The sequence below is a fragment of the Monodon monoceros genome, unplaced genomic scaffold (genome assembly GCF_005190385.1).
Source record: "Monodon monoceros isolate NGI ecotype Baffin Bay Population unplaced genomic scaffold, NGI_Narwhal_1 Super_Scaffold_6, whole genome shotgun sequence".
In the NCBI taxonomy this organism is placed as follows: Eukaryota; Metazoa; Chordata; class Mammalia; order Artiodactyla; family Monodontidae; genus Monodon; species Monodon monoceros.
In genome coordinates this window covers 28,350,165-28,375,394 of record NW_021703783.1, presented here as the reverse complement: position 1 = coordinate 28,375,394, position 25,230 = coordinate 28,350,165, and the positions used below count along the sequence as shown (strand labels likewise).

Sequence of the window (25,230 nt, the reverse complement as noted above, 5' to 3'; positions counted from 1 at the left end):
AATGTGCAAGTGTAGATTGTACTAACTCTTTTGGTATCCATGCTAATGTATGAGATTACTTAAGCTTAATTAAGATTTGACTTTATTCTGTGTGATTCCTTAACACTCTTTACGCCGTGTCTCTATTAGCTAATGTATGAGATTTATCTATTTTCTCTGACCTTCAATTCAAGAAGAGGAGAAAGTGCATTTTATGCATTTATCAAAGATATTTTGTTCTCTGATATTTATCTATTACATTCATGGGCTAAAATGTCTGCAAGACAGCCAGCTTCCTTAGATACCTCCTCTTGCCCACCTCTTGCCAGGGGTATTTTCAATTCCTTCTTATCTTATTTTATGTACTCTCAAATTTTTTTCCATTGGAAAAAAAATTGGTAATAGACCAAATTAAACTGGTGAGAATTGTTTGGGAAATGCTATTTGCATGTTCCGTTCCTGATACTTCATGAAATAAAATGATATCCATAAATGATATTCAGCTGGCTTTCTAAAAAACAATCTGTAAAAAGTGAAGGAATTTAACTATTGGAAGATTAATTTTATTGATTTAATTGAAATTAAATGTATAAATGAATCAACCAAAGAAACATGTGCTTTGGAGGAGGTGGATCAAGATGGAGGAGTAGGAAGACCCTGGGCTCATCTCCTCCCTCGGGCACACCAACATCAATTTTATTGAGAGGTAATTTCATTCTACATGGTATTGTATGGGGTGTGTCTGTCTGTGCGTGTGACTATGTGTGTGTTTGTGTTTAGAAAAGTATTTGTTACCTATTTGTTTTGGGAGGGGGCTTCTAAAATTAGTTTAAAAATTCTATTTGAGTGAGACTCTTTCATGGTCAGTCCTGCCTCATAGCATTTAGCAAACATGATAGTATGAGATATTAGAATTGTGTCACAGAGGGAGTCCAGTGTGTTAGTCAGCTTAGGCTGTTATAACAAAATATGGTAGACTGGGTGGCTGTAGTACAAATTACTCAGTTTTGGAGGCTGGGTAGTCCAAGATCAGGGTACTGGCAGATTCAGTTCATGGTGAGGATCCACTTCCTGGCTTGCAAATGGCCATCTTCTCTCTGTGTTCACATGGTGGGGAGAGAGTAAGAGAGGGAAAGGTCTCGTCTCTTTTCCTATTCTTATTAAGGTCATTAATCCCATGACAGGAGCCCCAGAGTCATGACCTTGTCAAAATATAATTACCTTTCCAAAGGCCCCACCTCCAAATACCATCACACTGGGGATTAGGGCTTCAACATATGAGTTTTGGGAAGATACTTTCAATTCATTGATATAGTATGAAAATAATTTTAAAAATCCAAGGCTGCTGAATCTGTTAAAAATGCCCCATTGGAGTGCAATCTATTTTATTAAATACAGAGTGTCCTTGGAAGTTAAGAGATATGGGCAGCCTTGCCCTCACAAACATGATTAATGCTTTTATTTTATTGGCAACCAGATTACCTATAATTGTTCTTAGAATTATCACAATATCAAGTTTTTAGAATTTTAGAGCTGACACTGAAGGGAACTTTAAGATCATCTAGTTCATCTCTCACCATATACAGGAATTTCCTCTACAACAATGGTTTTCAAACTTCTTTTATGAACCCCAAAATCCATTTCCTAAAATAAAATCATACAAATAAATAAGAAGCTGAATCTGCCATGCTTTAAAGAGAGTGATGAAAAATATGTTCTTCACCCTCCACCACACCCCAATTTGAAGTACCCTCAGGCAGAGGAGCTGAAAACCAAAGAAAGGTAATTTATTCCAAAATTGAATGACAAAGCCCAAACTTAATATATTAGAGACAAACTCCAAATACATAATTTTAAAAGACAGCTGCATCTCTGAGTATTTACAACAGACTATGGACATCTTGAAGGTGCCTGTCTCTAATAATATGGACACTTGGTTTTTATAGGCCTGTTCTCAGAGGAGCCCTGGATTTCATGGAGAAGCCTTAGGGGCTGCTGTGTGTGGAGAGCCTAGTGGCAAGGAATCCCTGGGATACCTCCAGTAGGAATGATTTTGTTTTTATATTTTTTGCATATTGGGCTTCAGGACTAAGATTGTGTTTGGGAGGAAAGCAGGTAGTAGAAGTATTGACTGTGTGTGTGTATGAGGACCCTAGAGTAGGAGGGTCCATTACTAAAATAAAGTAAAAATATCATTGCTCACCACTGCTTCCAAAGTTTGGTGCTGGGCTGACACTGTGTTAGAATCACTTGGAGAACTAATTAAAAATTTAAGTTCTGGGCCCCACATCTGGAAATTCTGATTCAATAGGTCTGGGGTGGGACCTGGCAATATGAATTAACAATATAACAAAACAAAAGAAATAAACACACTGAAACATATCAGGTGATTCTCCCATGCAACCAGGTTTGAGGACTTGTACTACCTATCTGTTGTCAGTAGCTAATGCGCATACCTCCTTACCTCCTAAGGCAATCCATCTGTTTATTGATGGATTAATTTTTAAAAAGCTTTTTCCTTATTTTAAGCTGAAATGTACACCTCTATAATTTGACTGAATTCTCTGCTATGAGTGTACCTTGAGTAGGCTGATTATACGTCTCAGTTTTCCTAGGACTGTCCTAATTTATGACTGTTGTCCTAGTATGGTGGTTAATAGTGCTACTTTCCCTTTCAAAAGTATCCTGGTTTGGACAGTAAAATTTTATGGTCGTTCTAACTGACCTATGTTTTTAGGAACAGATTGTTAATATGAAGTTAATTAGTTTCATGTTGCTGCTGTAACAAATTAACTATAAATTTAGTGGCTTAAAATAACCCACAAATGAAGTATATAGTTCTGGAGGTCAGAAGTCCTAAAATGGTTTGGTAGGACTACATTCCTTCGGGAAGTTCTAGGGGAGAATCCCTTTCTTTGACTTTCCTAGCTTCTAGAAGTTGCTTGCAGTCTTTGGCTTTTGGCCCTTTATTCCATATTCAAAGCCAGCAATGACTTTCTCATATTGTATCATTTTGACATTCCTCTGCTATAGCAAATCTCCCTCTTCCTGCCTCTTATAAGGACACTGGTGATGACATTGGGCCACCTGGACAATCCGAGATAATCTCAAAATTCTTAATTTAATCATATCTGTAGAGTCTCTTTTACCATGTAAGATTCCAGGAATTTGGGACCATTATTCAGCCTGCTGTAAGGTACAGCCTATTGTTACATTGAGCTTCTTTGACTTATTTATTACTGTCATTGCAGTATTACACATGTCACCCGTCTGACTATTCTGTGTTCAGAATTAGCGTAAACAGTAGTTTTAATCGTTATGGTCTTAAAATAGTAGGATTCAGTGTAATAAAGAGTAATAAGGTATCCTCCTGTATTAGTTTTCTATTGCTTTATAAAAAATTATCAGAGATTTAGTGACTTTAATAGCACACATTTATTATATCTCAGTTTCTATGGATCAAGAATCCAGGCACAGCTTAGCTGAATTATCTGCTCGGATCTCACAAGGTTGTAATCAAGGTGTCAGTCAGGGCTATACTTCACACGTAGTTCTCACTGGCTTCCGCTAAGCTCATTCAGGTTGGTGGCAGAGTTCAGATCCTTGTGATTTTGTGACTGAGGTCTCCATTTCTTGCTAACTATTGTTAGGCGATTGCTTTCATCTAAAGACATCCATTTCTTTAGGCCGTTTGAGACATGATTATTAGCCCTTTTCTTGCAATCCAGCAGGAGCTTGTCTCTCTGATGCTTCATCTTCTTTTAAAGGTGCACCTGCCTGATTAGGTCGGGGCCACCCAGGGTGATTTCTCTTTGGTTAACTCCAAATCAACTGGTTAGTAACAGAATTGGAAGTGATATCCCATCATATTTACAGGTTCTATCACAGTTAAGGGGCAAAAATTAAATATGGGTGTGGATCATTGCAGATCATCTTAAAACTCTATACCACACTTTCTTTAGAAAAATAGGTTTTCCTTACCTTGGTTTTGACCTTTACTTTGGATTTCTTGAGAGATGACAGAATTATGACTTATTTTAGTGTTTATGGTAGATAATTATTTTTTCTTCATGGTAAAATTTGGTTATCAGTAATGTATGTTTGTTTATAATCAGAATCTTCATCTACACAATATCATACTTATAAAATATTATTTCCACTTCTAAGAAGCAGAGCTGAAATGACAAGTATTTTTCCCTTCCAAAGAATGATTATAAACACAAGTAATATACACTTGGGATAAAGGATGTACTACTGTCATTATATAAAGTCATAATACCAGTTTTTCTCATGATGAGATAGTTTAATAAACATATAGTAATTATTAAGCATAGAAAGAGACCTCCCCTTTTCCTCAAGAACACAAATAGTTTCATCTTGAAAAAACTTTATAGGAATATTTTTGAAAATTCTGTATATAACTAGGATGGAGTATAATAAGAATAATAGATGGTATTAGAAACATATTGATCTCAGAGTTGAAATATCATCTAGTTATCACAATACTCTCATTCTGAGATGATTTTTCTCTCCTTACTCTTCCCCTCTTGCTTCTTCTTCCACCATTCCTTCAAGTTTTAAAAACAAAACTGAACTGTTAATTAAATCTTTTTAAATTGTAAGTATTAAAAATACTAATTCTATTGTCCAAGAGAGATGACGCTTTTTAAACTTTGCTATTACCTATTACACAGTAACATCCATTACTTATATCCCAAACTCCAGCTCTTCTCAGGAAAGAGAATGGGTTAATGACTTGCTTGTGAAGGGCTGGAGAATTGTAGGGACCTTGGAAGCTCTCTGTTTTAGGTCATTATTTATATCAGGAATCAGAGTGAAAGGAATTGGTGACAGTGGTAGTGCTAAAAAAGGGTTGTTGCCCTTTTCTGAGATTAATCCTGATTTGGTTGGGATATTGGCAGGAAACAGATGATACATTCAGACAAGATGATTGGGGAGAGTGTTGTAGAGGATGGGCAGCATGAAGGGAAGCTACAAAGGATGAGGCAGTACTCTGATGTTAGCAATAGTAGGGGGACACCTATTGTTGTGGTGTCCTGATCGGAGGTGTGGCCTTTGTTAGAGGGATGCAGCCCATACCAGGACCTGGCAGGGAAGGAACCAGGAGAATTAATATCCTGACCTCATTCCTCTCCTACCCTACCATGTCCTACTCGTGAGTCCTACTGGAAGCTGAGAGCAAGGAAACCCATTGTCGTAGCTCATGACGGTTAGTCTCCTAGGGCACAGGGTAAGGTGAAGATGAGTGAAGAATACATCTGGAGGGGAAAACTAAAAAGTGTTTGGCAGAGATCTCTAAAATGCCTTGTGACATCTTTCATCCTGCAAGACTAGGGTGTTCATTTAGAGGATAATGTCTTAGTTGGGAGGCCTACTTAGGTGGTGTCATAACATTAATAAAATATTCCTAAATTCTAGTAAGTCATTATCCTCGTGCTTCTACTCCAAAAGACTGTGTTACAACAAGGAACAAATATACTTTAAGTATCTTTGTCTTTGTTTTGCCTGGACTGACCTTTTCTCCCTTCTCAGCCTGGAAACTTCTAATCGCCGTTCAAAACCTAGGTCAAATATAATTTCCTGTTGAAGCTTTTCCTGTACCTATGCATTATCCTCTGGCTAATCTTTATTCCATTTCTCCTTTGTATATAATATTCAATTGAGCACATATTTAATTTTCTTCTAGCTCTTTGCTTTTTTTCCCCTCTCCCTTGGCTACCCTCTTCAAGTTTTTTGTTTATGTCTTTAAAGTCCTTGCTTTATACACTATTTGACATATAGTAGGTACTCCACAAGGATTTGTTGACTCAATGAAGTTTTCTGATGGCCTAGGATTATAGATATGCTACCACATACAGTCACCAGCAACAACAGAAATTTTATGAGCACTTTGGACATTAGGCAGGTGGAACATGTCATCATTTAAAGTACCCCCTTTCCTTATTCCTTAGCTTTTTGGAGTAGAAGATTTTATATTTCTGGGAGAGCTGCCAAAGAAGAAAGGACCAGAGTTTCTAAAAGGATTAATTATAGGATCCAGAGGATTAGACTTTTCTCTAAATCCAGAAATTGGCTACTTTTTCCTTTATATTGTTAGCTGATGTGCACTATTTCAATGTAGTTCTCTGAACATCTGATACTCAAACCCTGTGAAAGATAGTAGTTTTGTCACTTAAGAGAGAGCTTCTCTCAACGTGCAGTATCCTTAGTTGAAACATGGGGATAAAAATGTATGATACTTGGGAGTGAAATTCAGAGGAAGATGACACAATGTCTCATCATCCTATTTCCCCCCACTTTTTCTCCCTAATTAGCCAATGCAGAACTGCACTTGAGGGAAATAAATCTTTGCTCTTCCAACTGGTTTGCAAGCCAGAGACTGAGTAGCTTAGTTTAAGAATCACAGTCTCAGATATTAACTATATGCGATGTGCTTTAAGCATTTTAATTGAAAATAAATGTGTCTAAGCATATCTTTTGCTGTTCCTGAATAAGAAAAATCTTGAGTAAGGTGGACCACAGAGAGATGAGGCAGTAGGACACATAGCTAATTACACAGGTGAGGGTAAGATTTCTGAGTAATTTAAAAAACTGGTTTATCATTAATGGATTAAAAAGTAAAGTTCTTCTCACCATCTCTATTATTCACAAAAGTGTATACTCACTGGTCCCTTGTACACACTGCTGTTCTTTATTGTTCTTAGGCTTTTTACATACTTACTCTCTTTAGTGGAATTACTGAGGTGTGTTTCTTTCTTTCTTTCTTTCTTTTTTAATACAGCAGGTTCTTATTAGTCTTCAATTTTATACACATCAGTGTATACATGTCAATCCCAATCGCCCAATTTATCACACCACCATCCCCACCACCCCCGCAGCTTTCCCCCTTGGTGTCCATGCGTTTGTTCTCTACATCTGTGTCTCAACTTCTGCCCTGCAAACCGGTTCATCTGTACCATTTTTCTAGGTTCCACATACATGCGTTAATATACAATATTTGTCTTCCGCTTTCTGACTTACTTCACTCTGTACGACAGTCTCTAGATCCATCCACGTCTCAACAAATGACCCAATTTCGTCCCTTTTTATGGCTGAGTAATATTCCATTGTATATATGTACCACATCTTCTTTATCCATTCGTCTGTTGATGGGCATGTAGGTTGCTTCCATGACCTGGCTATTGTAAATAGTGCTGCACTGAACATTGCGGTGCATGTGTCTTTTTGAATTATGGTTTTCTCTGGGTATATGCCCAGTAGTGGGATTGCTGGATCATATGGTAATTCTATTTTTAGTTTTTTAAGGAACCTCCATGCTGTTCTCCATAGTGGCTGTATCAATTTACATTCCCACCAACAGTGCAAGAGGGTTCCTTTATTCTCCACACCCTCTCCAGCGTTGGTTGTTTGTAGATTTTCTGATGATGCCCATTCTAACTGGTGTGAGGTGATACCTCTTTGTAGTTTTGATTTGCATTTCCCTAATAATTAGTGATGTTGATCAGCTTTTCATGTGCTTCTTGGCCATCTGTATGTCTTCTTTGGAGAAATGTCTACTTAGGTCTTCTTCCCATTTTTGGATTGGGTTGTTTGTTTTTTAATATTGAGCTGCATGAGCTGTTTATATATTTTGGAGATTAATCGTTGTCTGTTGATTCGTTTGCAAATATCTTCTCCCATTCTGAGGGTTGTATTTTCATCTTGTTTATGTTTTCCTTTGCTGTGCAAAAGCTTTTAAGTTTGATTAGGTCCCATTTGTTTATTTTTGTTTTTATTTCCATTACTCTAGGAGGTGGATCAAAAAAGATATTTCTGTGATTTATGTCAAAGAGTGTTCTTCCTCTGTTTTCCTCTAAGAGTTTTATAGTGTCCAGTCTTACATTTAGGTCTCTAAGCCATTTTGAGTTTATTTTTGTGTATGGTGTTGGGGAGGGTTCTAATTTCATTCTTTTATCCAGTTTTCCCAGCACCACTTATTGAAGAGACTGTCTTTTCTCCATTGTATATCCTTGCCTCCTTTGTCATAGATTAGTTGATCATAGGTGCGTGGGTTTATCTCTGGGCTTTCTATCTTTTTCCATTGATCTATGTTACTGTTTTTGTGCCACTCCCGTATTGTCTTGATTACTGTAGTTTTGTAGTGTAGTCTGAGTTTATTCCTAGGTATTTTATTCTTTTTGTTGCAATGGTAAATGGGAGTGTTTCCTTAATTTCTCTTTCAGATTATTCATCATTAGTGTATAGGAATGCAAGAGATTTCTGTGCATTAACTTTGTATCATGCAGCTTTACCAGATTCATTGATTAGCTCTAGTAGTTTTCTGGTGGCATCTTTAGGATTCTCTATGTATAGTATCATGTCATCTGCAAACAGTGACAGTTTTACTTCTTTTTCAATTTGTATTTCTTTTATTTCTTTTTCTTCTCTGATTGCCATGGCTAGGACTTCCAAAACTGTGTTGAATAATAGTGGTGAGAGTGGACATCCTTGTCATGTTCCTGATCTTAGTGGAAATGCTTTCAGTTTTTAACCATTGAGAAGATGTTTGCTGTGGGTTTGTCATATGTGGCCTTTATTATGCTGAGATAGGTTCCGTCTATACCCACTTTCTGGCGAGTTTTTTAATCATAAATGGGTGTCGAATTTTGTCAAAAGCTTTTTCTGCATCTATTGAGATGATCATATGGTTTTTATTCTTCAGTTTGTTAATATGGTATATCACATTGATTGATTTGAGTATACTGAAGAATCCTTGCATCCCTGGGATAAATCCCACTTGATCACGGTGTATGATCCTTTTAATGTGCTGTTGGATTCTGTTTGCTAGTATTTTGTTGAGAATTTTTGCATCTATATTCATCAGGGATATTGGTCTGTAATTTTCTTTTTTTGTTGTATCTTTGTCTGGTTTTGGTATCAGGGTGATGGCGGCCTCATAGAATGAGTTTGGGAGTGTTCCTTCCTCTGCAATTTTTTGGAAGAGTTTGAGAAGGATGGGTGTTAGCTCTTACTCTAAATGTTTGATAGAATTCACCTGTGAAGCCATCTGTCGTGGACTTTTGTTTGTTGGAAGATTTTTAATCACAATTTCAATTTCATTACTTGTGATTGGTTTCTTCATATTTTCTATTTCTCCTGGCTCAGTCTTGGAAAGTTATACCTTTCTAAGAATTTGTCCATTTCTTCCAGGTTGTCCATTTTATTGGCATAGAGTTGCTTGTAGTAGTCTCTTATGATGCTTTGTATTTCTGTGGTGTCCATTGTAACTTCTCCTTTTTCGTTTCTAATTTTATTGATTTGAGTCCTCTCCCTCTTTTTCTTGATGAGTCTGGCTAATGGTTTATCAATTTTGGTTATCTTCTCAAAGGACCAGCTTTTAGTTTTATTGATCTTTGCTATTGTTTTCTTTGTTTCTATTTCATTGATTTCTGCTCTGATCTTTATGATTTCTTTCCTTCTGCTAACTTTGTGTTTTGTTTGTTCTTCTTTCTCTAGTTCCTTTAGGTGTAGGGTTAGATTGTTTATTTGAGATTTTTCTTCTTTCTTAGGTAGGCTTGTATAGCTATAAACTTCCCTCTTAGAACTGCTTTTCCTGCATCCCATAGGCTTTGAATCATCGTGTGTTCATTGTCATTTGTCTCTAGGTATTTTTTTATTTCCTCTTTGATTTCTTCAGTGATCTCTTGGTTATATAGTAACGTATTGTTTAGCCTCCATGTGTTTGTTTTTTTTATGTTTTTTCTCACTGTAATTGATTTCTAATCTCATAGTGTTTTGGTCAGAAAAGATGCTTGATATGATTTCAATTTTATTAAATTTCGTGAGGCTCGATTTGTGACCCAAGTAGTGATCTATCCTGGAGAATGTTCCATGAGCACTTGAGAAGAAAGTGTAATCTGCTGTTTTGGTGTGGAATGTCCTATAAATATCAATTAAATCTATCTGGTCTATTGTGTCATTTAAAGCTTGTGTTTCCTTATTAATTTTCTGTTTGGATGATCTGTCCATTGGTGTAAGGGAGATGCTAAAGTCCCCCACTATTTTTGTTACTGTCGATTTCCTCTTTTATACCTGTTAGCAGTTACCTTATGTATTGAGGTGCTCCTATGTTGGGTGCATATATATTTATAATTGTTATATCTTCTTCTTGGATTGATCCCTTGATCATTATGTAGTGTCCTTCCTTGTCTCTTGTAACATTCTTTATTTTAAAGTCTATTTTATCTGATATGAGTATTGCTACTCCAGCTTTCTTTTGATTTCCTTTTGCATGGAATATCTTTTCCCATGCCCTCACCTACAGGCTGTATGTGTCCCTAGGTCTGAAGTTGGTCTCTTGTAGACAGCATGTATATGGGTCTTGTTTTTGTATCCATTCAGCAAGCCTGTGTCTTTTGGTTGGAGCATTTAATCCATTCACGTTTAAGGTAATTTGTATATGTATGTTCCTATGACCATTTTCTAAATTGTTTTGGGTTTGTTTTTGTAGGTTTGTTTCTTCTCTTGTGTTTCCCACTTAGAGCAGTTCCTTTAGCATTTGTTGTAGAGCTGGTTTGGTGGTGGTGACTTCTCTTAGCTTTTGCTTGTCGGTAAAGCTTTTGCTTTCTCTGTCAAATCTGAATGAGATGCCGGGTAGAGTAATCTTGGTTGTAGGTTCTTCCCTTTCCTCACTTTAAGTATATCATGCCAGTCCCTTCTGGCTTGTAGAGTTTTTGCTGAGAAATCAGCTATTAACCTTATGGGAGTTCTCTTGTATGTTTTTTGTCATTTTTCCATTGCTGCTTTTAATACTTTTTCTTTGTCTTTGATTTTTGCCAGTTTGATTACTATGTGTTTCGGCATGTTTCTCCTTGGGTTTATCCTGTATGGGGCTCTCTCCGCTTCCTGGACTTGGGTGGCTATTTCCTTTCCCATGTTAGGGAAGTTTTCGACTATAATCTCTTCAAATCTTTTCTCGGATCCTTTCTCTCTCTCTCTTCTCCTTCTCCGACCTGTATAAAGCAAATGTTGTTGCCTTTAATGTTGTCCCAGAGGTCTCTTAGGCTGTCTTCATTTCTTTTCATTCTTTTTTCTTTATTTTGTTCCACAGCAGTGAATTCCACCATTCTGTTTTCCAGGTCACTTATCCGTTCTTCTGCCTCAGTTATTCTGCTATTGTTTCCTTCTAGTGTAGTTTTCATTTCAGTTATAATATTGTTCATCTCTGTTTGTTTGTCCTTTAATTCTTCTAGGTCTTTGTTAAACATTTCTTGGATCTTCTCGATCTTTGCCTCCATTGTTTTTCCGAAGTCCTGGATCATCTTCACTATCATTATTCTGAATTCTTTTTCTGGAAGGTTGCCTATCTCCACTTCATTTAGTTGTTTTCTGGAGTTTTACCTTGTTCCTTCATCTGGTACATAGCCCTCTGCCTTTTCATCTTGTCTATCTTTCTGTGAATATGTTTTTTTTTTTTTTACACAGGCTGCAGGATTGTAGTTCTTCTTACTTCTGCTCTCTGCCCTCTGGTGGATGAGGCTTTCTAAGAGGCTTGTGCAAGTTTCCTGGTGGGAGGGTCTGATGGTGGGTAGAACTGACTGTTGCTCTCGTGGGCAGAGCTCAGTAAAACTTTAATCTGCTTGACTGCTGATGGGTGGGGCTGGGTTCCCTCCCTGTTGGTTGTTTGGCCTGAGGAGACCCAACACTGGAGCATACTTGGGCTCTTTGGTGAGAGTAATGGCAGACTCTGGGAGGGCTCACGCCAAAGAGTACTTCCCAGAACTTCTGCTGACAGTGTCCTTTTCCCCATGGTGAGCCACAGCCGCCGCCCCCCCCCGCCCCCCGCAGGATACCCTCCAACACTAGCAGGTAGGTCTGGTTCAGTCTCCCCTGGGGTCACTGCTCCTTCCCCTAGGTCCCGATGCACACACTACTTTGTGTGTGCCCTCCAAGAGTGGAGTCTCTGTTTTCCCCAGTCCTGTTGAAGTCCTGGAATCAAATCCCACTAGCCTTCAAAGTCTGATTCTCTAGGAATTCCTCCTCCTGTTGCCGGCCCCCCTGGTTGGGAAGCCTGACATGGGGCTCAGAACCTTCACTCCAGTGGGTGGACTACTGTGGTATAAGTGTTCTCCAGTCTGTTAGTCACCCACCCAGCAGTTATGGGATTTGATTTTACTGTGATTGCGCCCCTCCTACCATCTCATTGTGGCTTCTCCTTTGTTTTTGGATGTGGGGTATCGTTTTTGGTGAGTTCCAGTGTCTTCCTGTTGATGATTGTCCAGCAGCTAGTTCTGTTTCTTTCCTGAATGTTTTGAAGAAATATGTTTCTTCCCGTCAACCATCATTGTAATTAAAGATCCACTTGGGGGAATTTCTTTTTGTGGACTTGTGTTACATATTATTTATGCAGTGCCTGATCTTTTAGGAAAATAATTCAGCAAGGCCACAAATGGTCTAGGAAGTTCCTCTAGCATGTCAGGATTTCTCTTCTAGAATAGAAGGTAGAGGGTTAAAGTAGTGCAGATTCTTAATGTGTGTCTACTAACTGGAATGAACTAGGAGAGAATCAAACAAGGGATAGAAATTTCAGCCACTTATTTATGGTGACAAAGTGCCCTAACTTTTAAGAAATGGAAGGGAGGAAATTAGTATGATAAAATTAACTTTAAGATCAAGTTGAATACTAATATGTATTGTCCAGTATAATGGTCATCTACTGACAAATGAGATAAAGAAAGGCAAAAGATCTGTTCAGGGAACAGATTTATTGGTGTCCTGTAAGAAGAACAAAGGTGTTAACAAGGTGCCAAGTGTGCTAGTTACAGATAGCTGTAGGTGAAAGAGCCATACAAAGTGGGAATCAGGTCAGATTATTGAGTAAACTAGAAAACTACCACAATCATGTGGGGATGAGATCAGAATAACTCAAGCAAAAAAAGAAGAGACAGTTTACAAAGACATTTAGGTAATGGAAAATTTTGTCATGTTTATGAAATTGTAGATTAAGGACAGCGATGTTCTAACAGGGCAAGAGATTAGCAATGACCAACTGCAAAAAGGAAGATATTTTGTGTCTTATTCTTTTTTTGTTTGTAGGGAAAAATAAAAATAACTTGACCAATCCCCTAGCAAAAGAAAGGCTATGTCTTGTGATGCTTTTAATAAAACAGGAAACAGAGAGATAGGAGAGATGAGGGTATATGAAAAAGTCTGGTAAAAGAAACAAAACTGCATGTGTTTAATTTAGAAATATAGGTTGGATTGCATGAATCTTTGTACTTAGGTTAATGAATGATATTAGTGCTACTTTTCTAATTAAAAAAATTATGGGTGTCTGCACAAGTCCTGGGAGGTTATAAATTGTATTTATACGCATTTATTTATTTTCCTTAAAGCAACATCACTTCAGTAACTACAAGTCATTGATTAGTTATTAGTCAAAATTCTCGTCACTAGCGTTTAATCATATTTAGTATAGTATGAGGACAAAATATGCCATAACAATTTAATTCTGCTTTTTAAAAGAACCTGTTAACTCAGTTCTTTTCCATTCTGAATGAAATTTCCTTACTGGCTATATGGAGATAGAAAAAATGATAAAATTGTTGAAAGAATAAAAATTCCCATTTTTGGCTTCTATTCTGTGCTGATAGGAATAGCAGGGTAATGAGGCTTGATTATTTATTACTATAAAAGGGTTAACTTTGGGATTATGACTTTTCATTGCAAATGGAGGTACAACATTATTCAGCTTGATTATCTCTGCATAGCAATATGTATATATATTTGTATGTATATGTACACATATATCTAGGTAATGTTCAGTGTTGTATTATACTTCTATTTCTGACATAACAGTTTTACATTTAATTGTTCTAAAAACTCAACATGCCCAAAGGGTATTTTGAAAGATATGACAATAGTTTGGAAAGACAAAGAGTAAATCATGATTATTTAACATGCTGGAAGGCCCAGAAGGATTTAAGATATTAACGTGCCTTATGAAGGAACCGACTTGGAGAATTTTCAAGTGGTGGTATAACAGCAACAGCAACAACAACGACAACACTTTATACCTATATTGGCTTTCATTGCCACACATTATCTGATTTATTCAAGATGCTGTGATGTGGATGTAGTGACTGTTACCATTTGCTAGATAAGGAAACAGGCTAAGAGAGTGACTTGCCAAAGGTCACAGTATGTGTTAAGACCTGTGTGGAGTCTGAGATTTTACCCTATTTACAAGATAACAAGCTAGTCTTTCACTGTTTCATGTGTAGTGGCAGAAGACACAGGACTCCTGAGTTGGAGGCAAAGGACTTTTATTACTCACAGTACAGTAAGCATCATGAGTCTCATGTTGATTTGAACTGCTTCCCCATCCCCACCCCCTTAATCCAAAGTAGGCAATGCAGGTAGAACTATTACATGGTTGCTGTGCAAGCAGTGACATATCAAGAAACACCAACCTTCTCATCACATGGAAAAATATATATTTTTTATTTAATATCTATTGATATATCTTTAGTATCTATATGAGATGATGGAAGTACACTGAACTATTGTGGTTATCATTTCATGATGTATGTAAGTCAAATCATTATACTGTACAACTTAAACTTCTATACAGTGCTGTATGGCATTTATATCTCAATGAAACTGTAAGAAAAAAAAAAGAAACACTGGACTTGGGGATTCATTGTTTTTATTGTTTATTCACTGTTTCCATTGCTTTGCTGAAGCAAGCCAGCTCTTGGTCAGGTGGAAGACACTATCCCTAAAGGTTGCTTGCTGCAAATGCAGCCTTGAGAAGTGATCCATAAAAAGAGTAGTCGGGGTTTTGCATTCTTGGCATACTCAGCAAGGATGTACAGGGATGCTCAGGTCTCATGGTGGGATGCTTCTTCCAATAATATGTGGCAGAATTAGACCTTAAATATAGTTTTACTGTATCAGACTTAAATTCTAGCTGAAAAGGAAGCCCTTTTCCCCCAGATATACTTATCTTATTTTTCTGTCTTCTCCAGGACATCTTGCAACTAGTCCTTGTAGCTTATTTGATATACTCAGTTACTAAATCCAGTTATGGTTATTATGAAGGCAGAGAACAGATAACAGGGCCCAGTTTAAGGAAACTTACTGGTCTTAGTCTCAGACTCTCCTCTAGTCTTCACTAGATACTGGCACTGCAAAGAGCCATAATAATGTTTTCATAAAGGAAGTTCCTTGTCCCTATGGCCACAGTAACATTGGTTATAAAAACTGGAGAGAATAATAGGAACTATAAGGAAATGTGGATGAGTGGTGTAATTAATGGTGGATATAAGGTGTGACAGAAGAAGAAGGTTGTTTATTAATACCTCTTTTAAGTCAGGGTTTTGCTTTTCCTAAGGGAATAATTAAAATAGAGTTTGAGGTTCGAAAGAACTTAAGGAATATTAAATCCAGGCTCCTATATTTATTTTATAGAGTAGAAAATTAAGACATAAAATTGTTAAATGGTTGCTCAGGATCAAGTTTCTAGTAACAAAGTAAGGTGATGGGGCAAAAGTTAGATTATTGTGATAATCACATACCCAGTATTCGATTGTTACTCCCCTTTAACTAGAGCAGTCTATAGGAGTCAGTCAGTAACATTTGTTGAATTACTTTTATGATTGAATAAGATATATTCTCAGTCCTCAAATAATTCATTTACTAGTGATCAATAAGAATTCGATTTGATATCTATTATTCTAAAATCATGTACAAATTGCATAGATTAATTCAAGTTGGTGGGGGGGAAGGGACAGCTTTATAGATGTACAGATATTTGAGCTAGGTCTTGAAGAATGACAATGAAGTTTCTATGCGAGAAATGGAAGTCCAGCATTCCAAGCAGAGAGAGAACCACGTACATTGGCATGGTGAATGAAAGTATATAAGTTGATCAGGAAATGATCAGTGGTTTGATGTAGCTGAGTGTAACTAGATTTGAGAGTGGAATTGCAGGCAGAATCCAAATTAGGAAAATCTTAGATACCATGCTAAATACTCTGGACATTTTTGGGGGGAAACACTGACATTTTAAGGCAACTTGGTATATGAGGTATAAGAGGAAAAGGTGAGTTCAGAAATCAGAATCAGTTAAAAAGAAGAAAAAAGGAATGTCACAAAAGCCAACTGCTGAGAAATAAATGTCACAAAAGCCAACTGCTGAGAAATACGGTATTTGAAGGGTAGCAGAAAATGCCACCCCATAATATGCCAATTTGATGTAAGGATTGTTTTGAGCTGAAGGCAATTAAAAGAAGCAGATATTTGCCTAAAGGCCCATAGCTTTTGTAAAGGTATTCTGCCTCTGTTCTCTACCAGGAAGGACAAGTTAATTACCAGAGACTGCATGAAAGTATCCTACACAACAAACCTTTTTATGTTTTTCTTTATTATTACATGGAATTTATTAAACTTCACAGTGCAGCTATAAATCAGGGAGAGAGCAGAATCCTGGTGTAAATGAGGTAGCTTTCAGGAGACAGAACAGCCTGGGCTCAGATATGACTTTATGGTGGAATGCAAAGGGTTAGGTGAGAGCTTCTGAAAGGAGTGAAATCTAAACAGAGGTCGAAAACATGAGATGTTCAGGCTGGAAAAGGAGTTGCAAATTGAGAAGGAAGAGTGTCCAGGAGAAGAGAAAGCGTATTTGAAGGCATAGAGGCTAGAGAGAGCACACTTTGTTAGTGAAACTTGTTAAAAATAAACCATCACTAACTAAAGTCCTTTGATGCAAAGATGGAGCATGGCAAGAGGAGATTGTAGAGCGATTTAAGGATATACTAAAGGGTTTTAGGCAAGGTAGTGATCACCTTCATATTTTACAAGTATCACTGATATTGCAATCTGTGGAACAGACTGGTGGGGGCAAGATTTGATGCAGGTTGACTGATGATGAGACTTTTACAATAATCCAAGTAAGAGATAATGGTGGCTTGATTAGTGTGTTATTGATGAGGAAAGAAGGAAAATGATGAGCTATTTCCAAGATAATTAATAGTTCTTAGAGATAGATTAGGTGGATGGAATAGGGAGAGGGAATAACTGAGGTTGACTCTCTTGTTTCTAGCTTGCCAACAGACAGGATGGTGATTCTTCCAAGGAGGATGGTGGATTTGGTTTTCTCCCCATGACTCTCCTGAGGAGGATGGATTTATGATTTTTATCCCCATGAATGGATGAAGTGAGACAGGAGAAGGGAAGATTGGAAAGAAGGGAATATTAACTTTGAGAAAGACCACTCATCAAGAAAATGTGGAGCCAGAAAGCCAAAGCTGTTTACTACCATGGGGCTGTTTTTATAGTCCATGGATGTAGCTTCTTGTAAGAAACCCATTTGTTTTACTTGTAATATAATTTTATCTTTATAACAGTATATAAATATTATTTTTCTCTTCCCATTTTGTAATATAGTGTTCTTCTCTCAGCGTTAGATCTGAAAGGAACCTTGGAAATGATAGTTTCTGTCAATAGGTGAGGAAATTGGAGCTCTGAGAGAAGGCCACATGATATCTGTGGAGTGAGAGAAGTAGTAGAATCCAAGTCTCCTAAAGGCCACTTCATCACTCTTTCCATAGTACCTAGCCAGCTCCACATTGATTATTGCATTCCATTAAAACAAATAAATGAAGTTGAAGACTGTGGGAGAAAAACATCATTATCACAGAAGAAGGGAAAATTGCATAAATAAATATATTCTTTACTTAACACTTCTTTGCTAGTACAGAATGCTGTTCAAGGTAACCAGGGTTACAGAAATTCAGTCGCTTCTCAGTATTGCCTTTCCTATCCTTCCATTGACCTTCCACCCTGAAGAACTGGCAAGGGTTAAAACTCGGGTGATCTGGACTTAGGCTTAGCTTTATCTCTAACAAATAGATGAACTTGTTCCACTTCTATAGATCTCTGTTTCTGTATCTCAGAAAATAAGATCCCTTTAAAATCCTTTCTATTTTCTCTCTGTATCGTTTTATATTTTCCATTACTGGTTGTCTTTACTTTCTTCCCTAAACTGCTTCTCCTTCTCCATGGCAAATAGAAACCTCTAAAAAACCTAAGTACCGTTAAGTCAGTGACGTGTAAGTCTAGGATGGTCCTGCTTATGGAGTGAGTAGAATAGGGCCAGATTTTGCTTTGTTCTGTTAGTAACATATCACCATATTTACTTTCCTTCTTTGAAAAACAGGCCTTGAAATCAGGAAGATAAGGCAAAAGAGGAAGGTCCTAGAATCTGAAGTAGATGAGGGTTGGGTGTAGGGCAGGTATAGTGCTGTGGTCTTCCAAGTGGACAAAGGACACCCTAGGAGATGTAAATGATGATTCAGTGGTTTTGGAGAGAAAATATTAGAAGTTTTATTTGTTTTTATTTTTTTTAATGTTTTTTTTTTAAGCAGATGTTGGGGGTAGGAGTTTATTAATTAATTAATTAATTTTTGCTGTGTTGAGTCTTCGTTTCTGTGCGAGGGCTTTCTCTAGTTGTGGCAAGCGGGGGCCACTCTTCATCGCGGTGCACGGGCCTCTCACTATCGTGGCCTCTCTTGTTGCGGAGCACAGGCTCCAGACGCACAGGCTCAGTAGTTGTGGTTCACCAGCCTAGTTGCTCCGCGGCATGTGGGATCATCCAAGACCAGGGCTTGAACCCGTGTCCCCTGCATTAGCAGGCAGATTCTCAACCACTGCGCCACCAGGGAAACCCCTGTTTTTATTTTTAATTTCTTTATTTTCACAATTCTGCTTTTGTGTATGTCATAATATATGACAAATCAATATAGTACATGCATATATTTACAAATGAATATATATATATTCATTCATATTGTATGTTGTGTGATTATGCTTACACATGTTAAGCTAACAGAAGGTTATGGTCAAATAAGTTTGGGAACCATTAGTGAAGAGTTTGCAAAAAAGGTGAGTCAAGGATATCAGGATAAATACCATGTACTTAATTTCTCATTTTTGGATATCATCCTGTCTGGAAATAAAGAGAAGAAATCTAAAATAAAGATAACAACAAATAGCATTTTGGTAGTTTAATTTATTTAACTGAGTCTTTTATAGAGTTGAGGAAAGGTATTCACCCACAAAAATATTTAATTTTAAGATTAATTTTACTCTTGTTCATGATTTTTTGGGGGGGATTAAGTAACTCATATTGAAATTGACAGTATAATTTAACTTATTTAAACTTTTCAACTCAAGGAGTAAGTACTAGATTACATTAGTGATTTTAAAAGATTTGCTAGGAATTTCAAAATCCTACTTCTTCAGTTTTTTTCCATTTATTTTGTCTTATTTTATTTTATTTTTTCCTGATTTTTTTCTCACAGAATAAGACCACAGCTCGCCAAAGAAAGGATTGAAGGTTGCCATATTTGTACATCTGTCACACCGGGAGAACCTCAGGTCTTCCTAGGCAAAGATAAAGCTTTCACTTTTGATTATGTGTTTGACATTGACTCCCAGCAAGAGCAGATCTACACTCAGTGTATAGAAAAACTAATTGAAGGTTGTTTTGAAGGATATAATGCTACAGTTTTTGCTTATGGACAAGTAAGTACCAAATTATTTTCATAGAAGCTGTAACTTTACAGAAGTGTCAATTCAATTGCACTTTCACTTCTGTCACTTGAGATTATGTTATTAAGATCAAGCATTCATTTTTCTCTGTTCTTTTATTCAGACTGGAGCTGGCAAAACATACACAATGGGAACAGGATTTGATGTTAACATCATTGAGGAAGAACAGGGTATTATTTCTCGTGCTGTTAAACACCTTTTCAAGAGTATCGAAGAAAAAAAACACACTTCCATTAAAAATGGACTTCCTCCTCCAGATTTTAAAGTGAATGCCCAATTCTTAGAGGTAATAGTCTAATTGTGTCATTAGTTTCCTTTAAATCTTATTCTTAAGACCATAGCCCTATGATTTTATACTCCCGCTTCCATTTTAGTGCTTGGCATATAGTGTTCAGTAAATGTTGACTAAATTAGCGTTAGGTTATAGGCGATAGCAACAAGAGATAATAGGTTATAAGTATTCCTTACTTGTTGGCATTTAAGATTATAAACATTTGACCAGTGTCCACAGAGTAAAACAATTAATATTGTTTATTTCAGATTTTTTCTTTATCTGAGAATTACTGTGGTAATGTAAGCAGGCTCACAAAGTACTGGGAACACAGTGACTGAGACCAAAAGGGAGGGGGAGATTGTGAGGAATAATAGGATTGATGCTGTAGCACTAATCTGGTGGCAGAAGCTGGTATTCCTACAAGGATAGGCAGATGTTTTGATGCAATGTGCAAAGGTTGGGGCAGGTATGGATTTAGGGCAGTCTAGGCTGGTGGGAGGGACATACCAGTAAGAGGACATCTAGGATTTGAGCATTGTTACACTTGGGTGGACAGTGCCATTATAATTCTGTATACTTGGTCCAAAGAGTGTTCTAGTCTAATTGTAATCTCGATCACCAGAGCTAATCATTTTGATAATCGATGAAACATTTTATTCAGCATTATATAGCACAAAATAGAAAACTTAATTCAAATTAACATCAGTTATCTTACTGCTGGTTTTAATGGACATTCCAATTTAGTAAAAACCAAGAATATAATTATGTGTTTCTACCAAAAGAAAGGTAACTAGTGATGGAAAAAGGAAAGAAACGGTGTCTTCAGTCTTCCCCTTCTCCCTCCAAATGTTATTAGGCATTGTGACTTTAAGCATATTGATAGAAAAATAGTTGTATGTATCCTCTTCTAAAGTGGTAGCACAATCTTGTCAGCCTCTATTGATACAGAAACTACATTGCTGACCTTGCAAAAATACTATTTATTTTTAGGTACACTAAGAAGGGTTGTATGGCAAAAGAAAATATATTTTTAGTTCAAGTAGTAAAAATTATTAAGAACTTCCCTAAGCTTAGGATTTGTTTACATTTGATACATATTTTTTTAGTATTTGCTTGTATTTATATTTATATATCTCTTGCAAAGGATTAGTGGATGATTTTAGCTAGTCTTTAACTCATTAGTCATGATTAGGTCTTTTACTGTTCTTACTCTTGTAAAGAAATCTGGTATTTGTTTGTATTTGTGATCATTTTATGTTTTATTTTGAAGAAATATATGTATTTGGAAGAACTTTTAAGATATGTTTGAAAGATAACATGCAATATGTGTTATTACATCCATGAGGCAATTTCTGCTAACATTAAACTTATATTTCTTTTTGTTAGCTGTATAACGAAGAGGTTCTTGACTTATTTGATACCACTCGTGATATTGATGCAAAAAATAAAAAATCAAATATAAGGATTCATGAAGATTCAGCTGGAGGAATTTATACCGTGGGCGTCACAACACGTACAGTGATTACAGAATCTGAGGTGACATTTATGTTGTAGTTAAAATAGAGCGTGTTTGGGAAATTCCCTAGTGGTTCAGGGGTTAGGGCTCCACACTTCCACTGCAGAGGGCATGGGTTCCATCCCTTGTTGGGGAACTAAGATCCCGCAAGCTGCACGGCACAGCCACAGGAAAAAAAATAGAGCGTGTTTGGCTTTATTTAATAGTCAGCTCTGCTGCTCATGATATGAAATTTGTATCCTTGAGTGTAACATGGAGTTAAAATCTTCTTCATTTTTTACCAGGATTTTATTATTTAAAATGTAACAGTTATGATAAAGTCAGTGCATTTATTGTAACATCAAAAGAATTTAAGGCATTGTATGTACAGTTTTCTTTCACACCTAGAAAAAGAGGGTTAGATAATTTTCAGTGAAGGATGAGGCCACAGTCCTTTTGTACTTTTTGCTGTAACATACGTAGGCCTGTATCATGGCTCCTAAAGAGAGACTTAAGAAAAGTTACAATGGGGAGTTCCCTGCGAGGCCAGTGGTTAGGCCTCCACACTTTCACTGCCATGGTGGTGGGTTCAATCCCTGGTCAGGGAACAAAGATCCGCAAGCCACGTGGAGTGGCCAAAAAAAACAAAGTTACAGGGCTTCCCTGGTGGCACAGTGGTTGAGGGTCCGCCTGCTGATGCAGGGGACGCGGGTTCGTTCCCCGGTTCGGGAGGATCCCACGTGCCGTGGAGTGGCTGGGCCCGTGAGCCATGGCCGCTGGGCCTGCGCGTCCGGAGCCTGTGCCCCGCAGCGGGAGGGGCCACAGCAGTGAGAGGCCCGCGTACCGCAAAACAAAACAAAACAAAACAATTTACAAAAAATAAGATACAGAAGAGCCTGAGTAATTCCAGTTATTGCTTAGTTTGTTCCGAAGTGTTCTACTGTAATAGTTTTGAAATAGAAGCTGCAAATGTCAGCGAATGGCAAACGGTTGAATCTCAGTATTTTCTCCTATTAAAAAAAAAACAACAACAAAAAAACTGTTATACTGAGAAATTCAGCGCAAAAAGTGCCAGTAAATAAAATAATAAGAGGGCTTCCCTGGTGGCGCAGTGGTTGAGAGTCTGCCTGCCGATGCAGGGGACACAGGTTCATGCCCCGGTCCAGGAAGATCCCACATGCTGCGGAGCGGCTAGACCCGTGAGCCATGGCTGCTGAGCCTGCGCGTCTGGAGCCTGTGCTCTGCAACGGGAGAGGCCACAACAGTGAGAGGCCCGCGTACCGCAAAAAAATAAGAAGAAGAAGAAGAAAATCTATCTTTCACATCCTTTAATACGGTGGATTTTAACCAGTAGCTTAGATTTCTGATTATATGGACCTAGTCTAAGTATTGTTCAAGTAAAACCCCTCTTTCTTTCCCTTTTCTAGATGATGCAGTGTTTGAAGCTGGGTGCTTTATCCCGGACCACTGCTAGTACCCAAATGAATGTTCAGAGCTCTCGTTCACATGCCATTTTTACCATTCACTTGTGTCAAACCAGAATGTGTCCCCAAATAGATGCTGTGAGTTATTGGTTCTAATTTTTTAAGATTTCATATTTCATTTCTGTAAAATCCATGAAAATATTCAAAGAGAACATTTGTGCCAAGTTTAGTTTGTTTAATCATTCCTTTTCCAATTGAGATGTACCTGATCTTGTTTAAGCTAAAGCTGGCCAACCATGTAAAATTAAAAATTGAATATATATGTCTGCAATAGCCAGAAAGTATGTTGTGGCCATATGGTAATGGATGTCATTACTTGGGACCCTTTGCTTTTGAGGGCTATATGCTACAAGTTTCTCTTCAACACAGGCAAAGCCTCAGTTGATAAGTTAGGTTTTGACCTTCTTTGACCTAACTTTGTCTAAGCTTCTAATTGCAGCAGGCATTTTTGTACTTATATTTATTTGGCCACATGCCTATACTTGGCTATATGTATACTGAGGGCAAGGTGGGATTGAAGGATATTTAGTGTCATATTAATAAAATATTTTCAATTATCTTCCTCAATTGCAGGAAAGTGCAACTGATAATAAGGTGATTTCTGAATCATCACAGATGAATGAATTTGAAACTCTGACTGCAAAGTTCCATTTTGTTGATCTGGCAGGATCAGAAAGACTGAAGCGTACTGGAGCTACAGGCGAGAGGGCAAAAGAAGGCATTTCCATCAACTGTGGACTTGTAAGACTAAGACTAAGGCTTTGTGCTGAGAATATAACAGGGCTATTTTATTGTCCTTTTCCCTTTTGTAATACATAATACCCAAGTGGAAATCCTTCATGCACTGAGCTGAGAAATGAAAGTTGCTGTAAATTTAGGAGTAATGCATTGAATTTTGATCTCCTCAGACTGTCAGCATTTTTCTCCTTTTCACATTGCAAATTTTCTTCATGTGTAAAAATTTAGTTGGATTAAATTTTATGATGTGTGCATAAAATAATCTATGCATATATATAATAGAAATGATTTTTAAATTCTTCTCACAAACTTACTGTTTTAATATTAAACATTTTATGGGATGACTTTCAAAGTAGCTTTTTTGCTAACATTATGTGATAGACTTTATTTTGGAAATTACAATCAAATGTTTTTTAGTAATGATTGTTTCAAAATGAGAACTTTTCTAGATTGTATTAGGAATTAACTTTAATACCATGCCATCTAGTGGTGTTTTTGATTGGAAAACACCTTGTGTTTGAGTTAGCCTAAAGCTTCTATTATATGGAAGAAAATGTTTTAGAACCAAATTTTTATGTAATTAATCTTTTCTTCCTATTGATTTCATTAAAAAGTTGGTTCTTTGTTCCTGCTTAAAAGTAATGGCATCCTAAATTTCTGTGATGCTGACAGCATCAGGACAGGTGTTTTCTGCTTTGCTTCCCTCCCTTTCTTCCTAGAGCAGGAGCTCCAAGCATATGGTCATTTTTTTGTTTATTGCCCAATATTTACTTTCATATGATTGCAACCCTTCTGTGGGGGAATTATCAACTGAGACTGATTAGAGAGAGCCAGCCTTCCCAACTACCCATCTTGATGCTCCCACCATACAGTTGAACATGTGTTAAAAGGAGTGAGCGACCAGGATCCTCGACTTTGTGTATTGTTTTGAGTTTCTTAGGAGGTAAAATCATGGTGGTATTTACATTTGTGCTGTCTGGAAAAGACAAAAGCCATTGCTCTGTTTTCCAGTTCAGGCTATTGAAGCATGTTCAGACACGTGGTAGAGGTTCATTCAGTGTGGCCAGTGGTTAAAACTGCAGACTCTGGAAAAGGGGGACTAAGACACAGTGTGCTGCTGATGCACTCGCTGCAGGATCCATTGGCTCTAACAAAGACATGGTTTTGCATTACTGAAGGCGAGTGCAACCAGCATTCAGGAAAATGCTTATGCTGTAGGTGCTGGTTCAGTGACAGTAGGAAAAGCAGTAGGGGGTGGCAGGAGGAGTGACTAAATAGTTCCGTAATTTGACTTAGTTTTTTAAAATATTGGATGCTTAGCACATAGATTCATTGAATTTCTAAGTGCGGCTATACTTGCATTAGGAATGCCATATTCAGAGATATCATACTGATATTTTTATTGTGGTTAAAGGAAATTTTGTTTTCCCATGAGGAAGCTATAGTACAACAAGAAAGTTTATGCAACTGTTAAACTAGCGAACAATTTGTTTCTTCAATGAATTGAAGAGAAGAATTTGCAACATGAATTGGCAGTTTTGTGGGGTGTACAACATGATGCTCTGGTAATACTAGGAATGGTCAGAAGTCATCAATCTTATAACATTTCTATTTCTAAAGAAAATCTCTGCATAGAAGTTTAAGTA

General features: G+C 37.2%; 1 protein-coding gene across 6 annotated transcripts in view; it reads left to right on the top strand.

Annotated features, from left to right (window-relative positions):
- Positions 1-25,230, top strand: part of KIF21A (kinesin family member 21A) — a 155,703-nt gene that overhangs the window by 59,213 nt on the left and 71,260 nt on the right. For all 6 annotated transcript variants that reach the window (XM_029206385.1, XM_029206384.1, XM_029206386.1 and 3 more), the window contains exons 2-6: positions 19,344-19,566; positions 19,697-19,879; positions 21,254-21,403; positions 22,790-22,924; positions 23,420-23,587. In XM_029206385.1, coding sequence (XP_029062218.1) covers positions 19,344-19,566; positions 19,697-19,879; positions 21,254-21,403; positions 22,790-22,924; positions 23,420-23,587 — 859 coding nt within the window. The remainder of the gene's footprint in view (positions 1-19,343; positions 19,567-19,696; positions 19,880-21,253; positions 21,404-22,789; positions 22,925-23,419; positions 23,588-25,230) is intronic.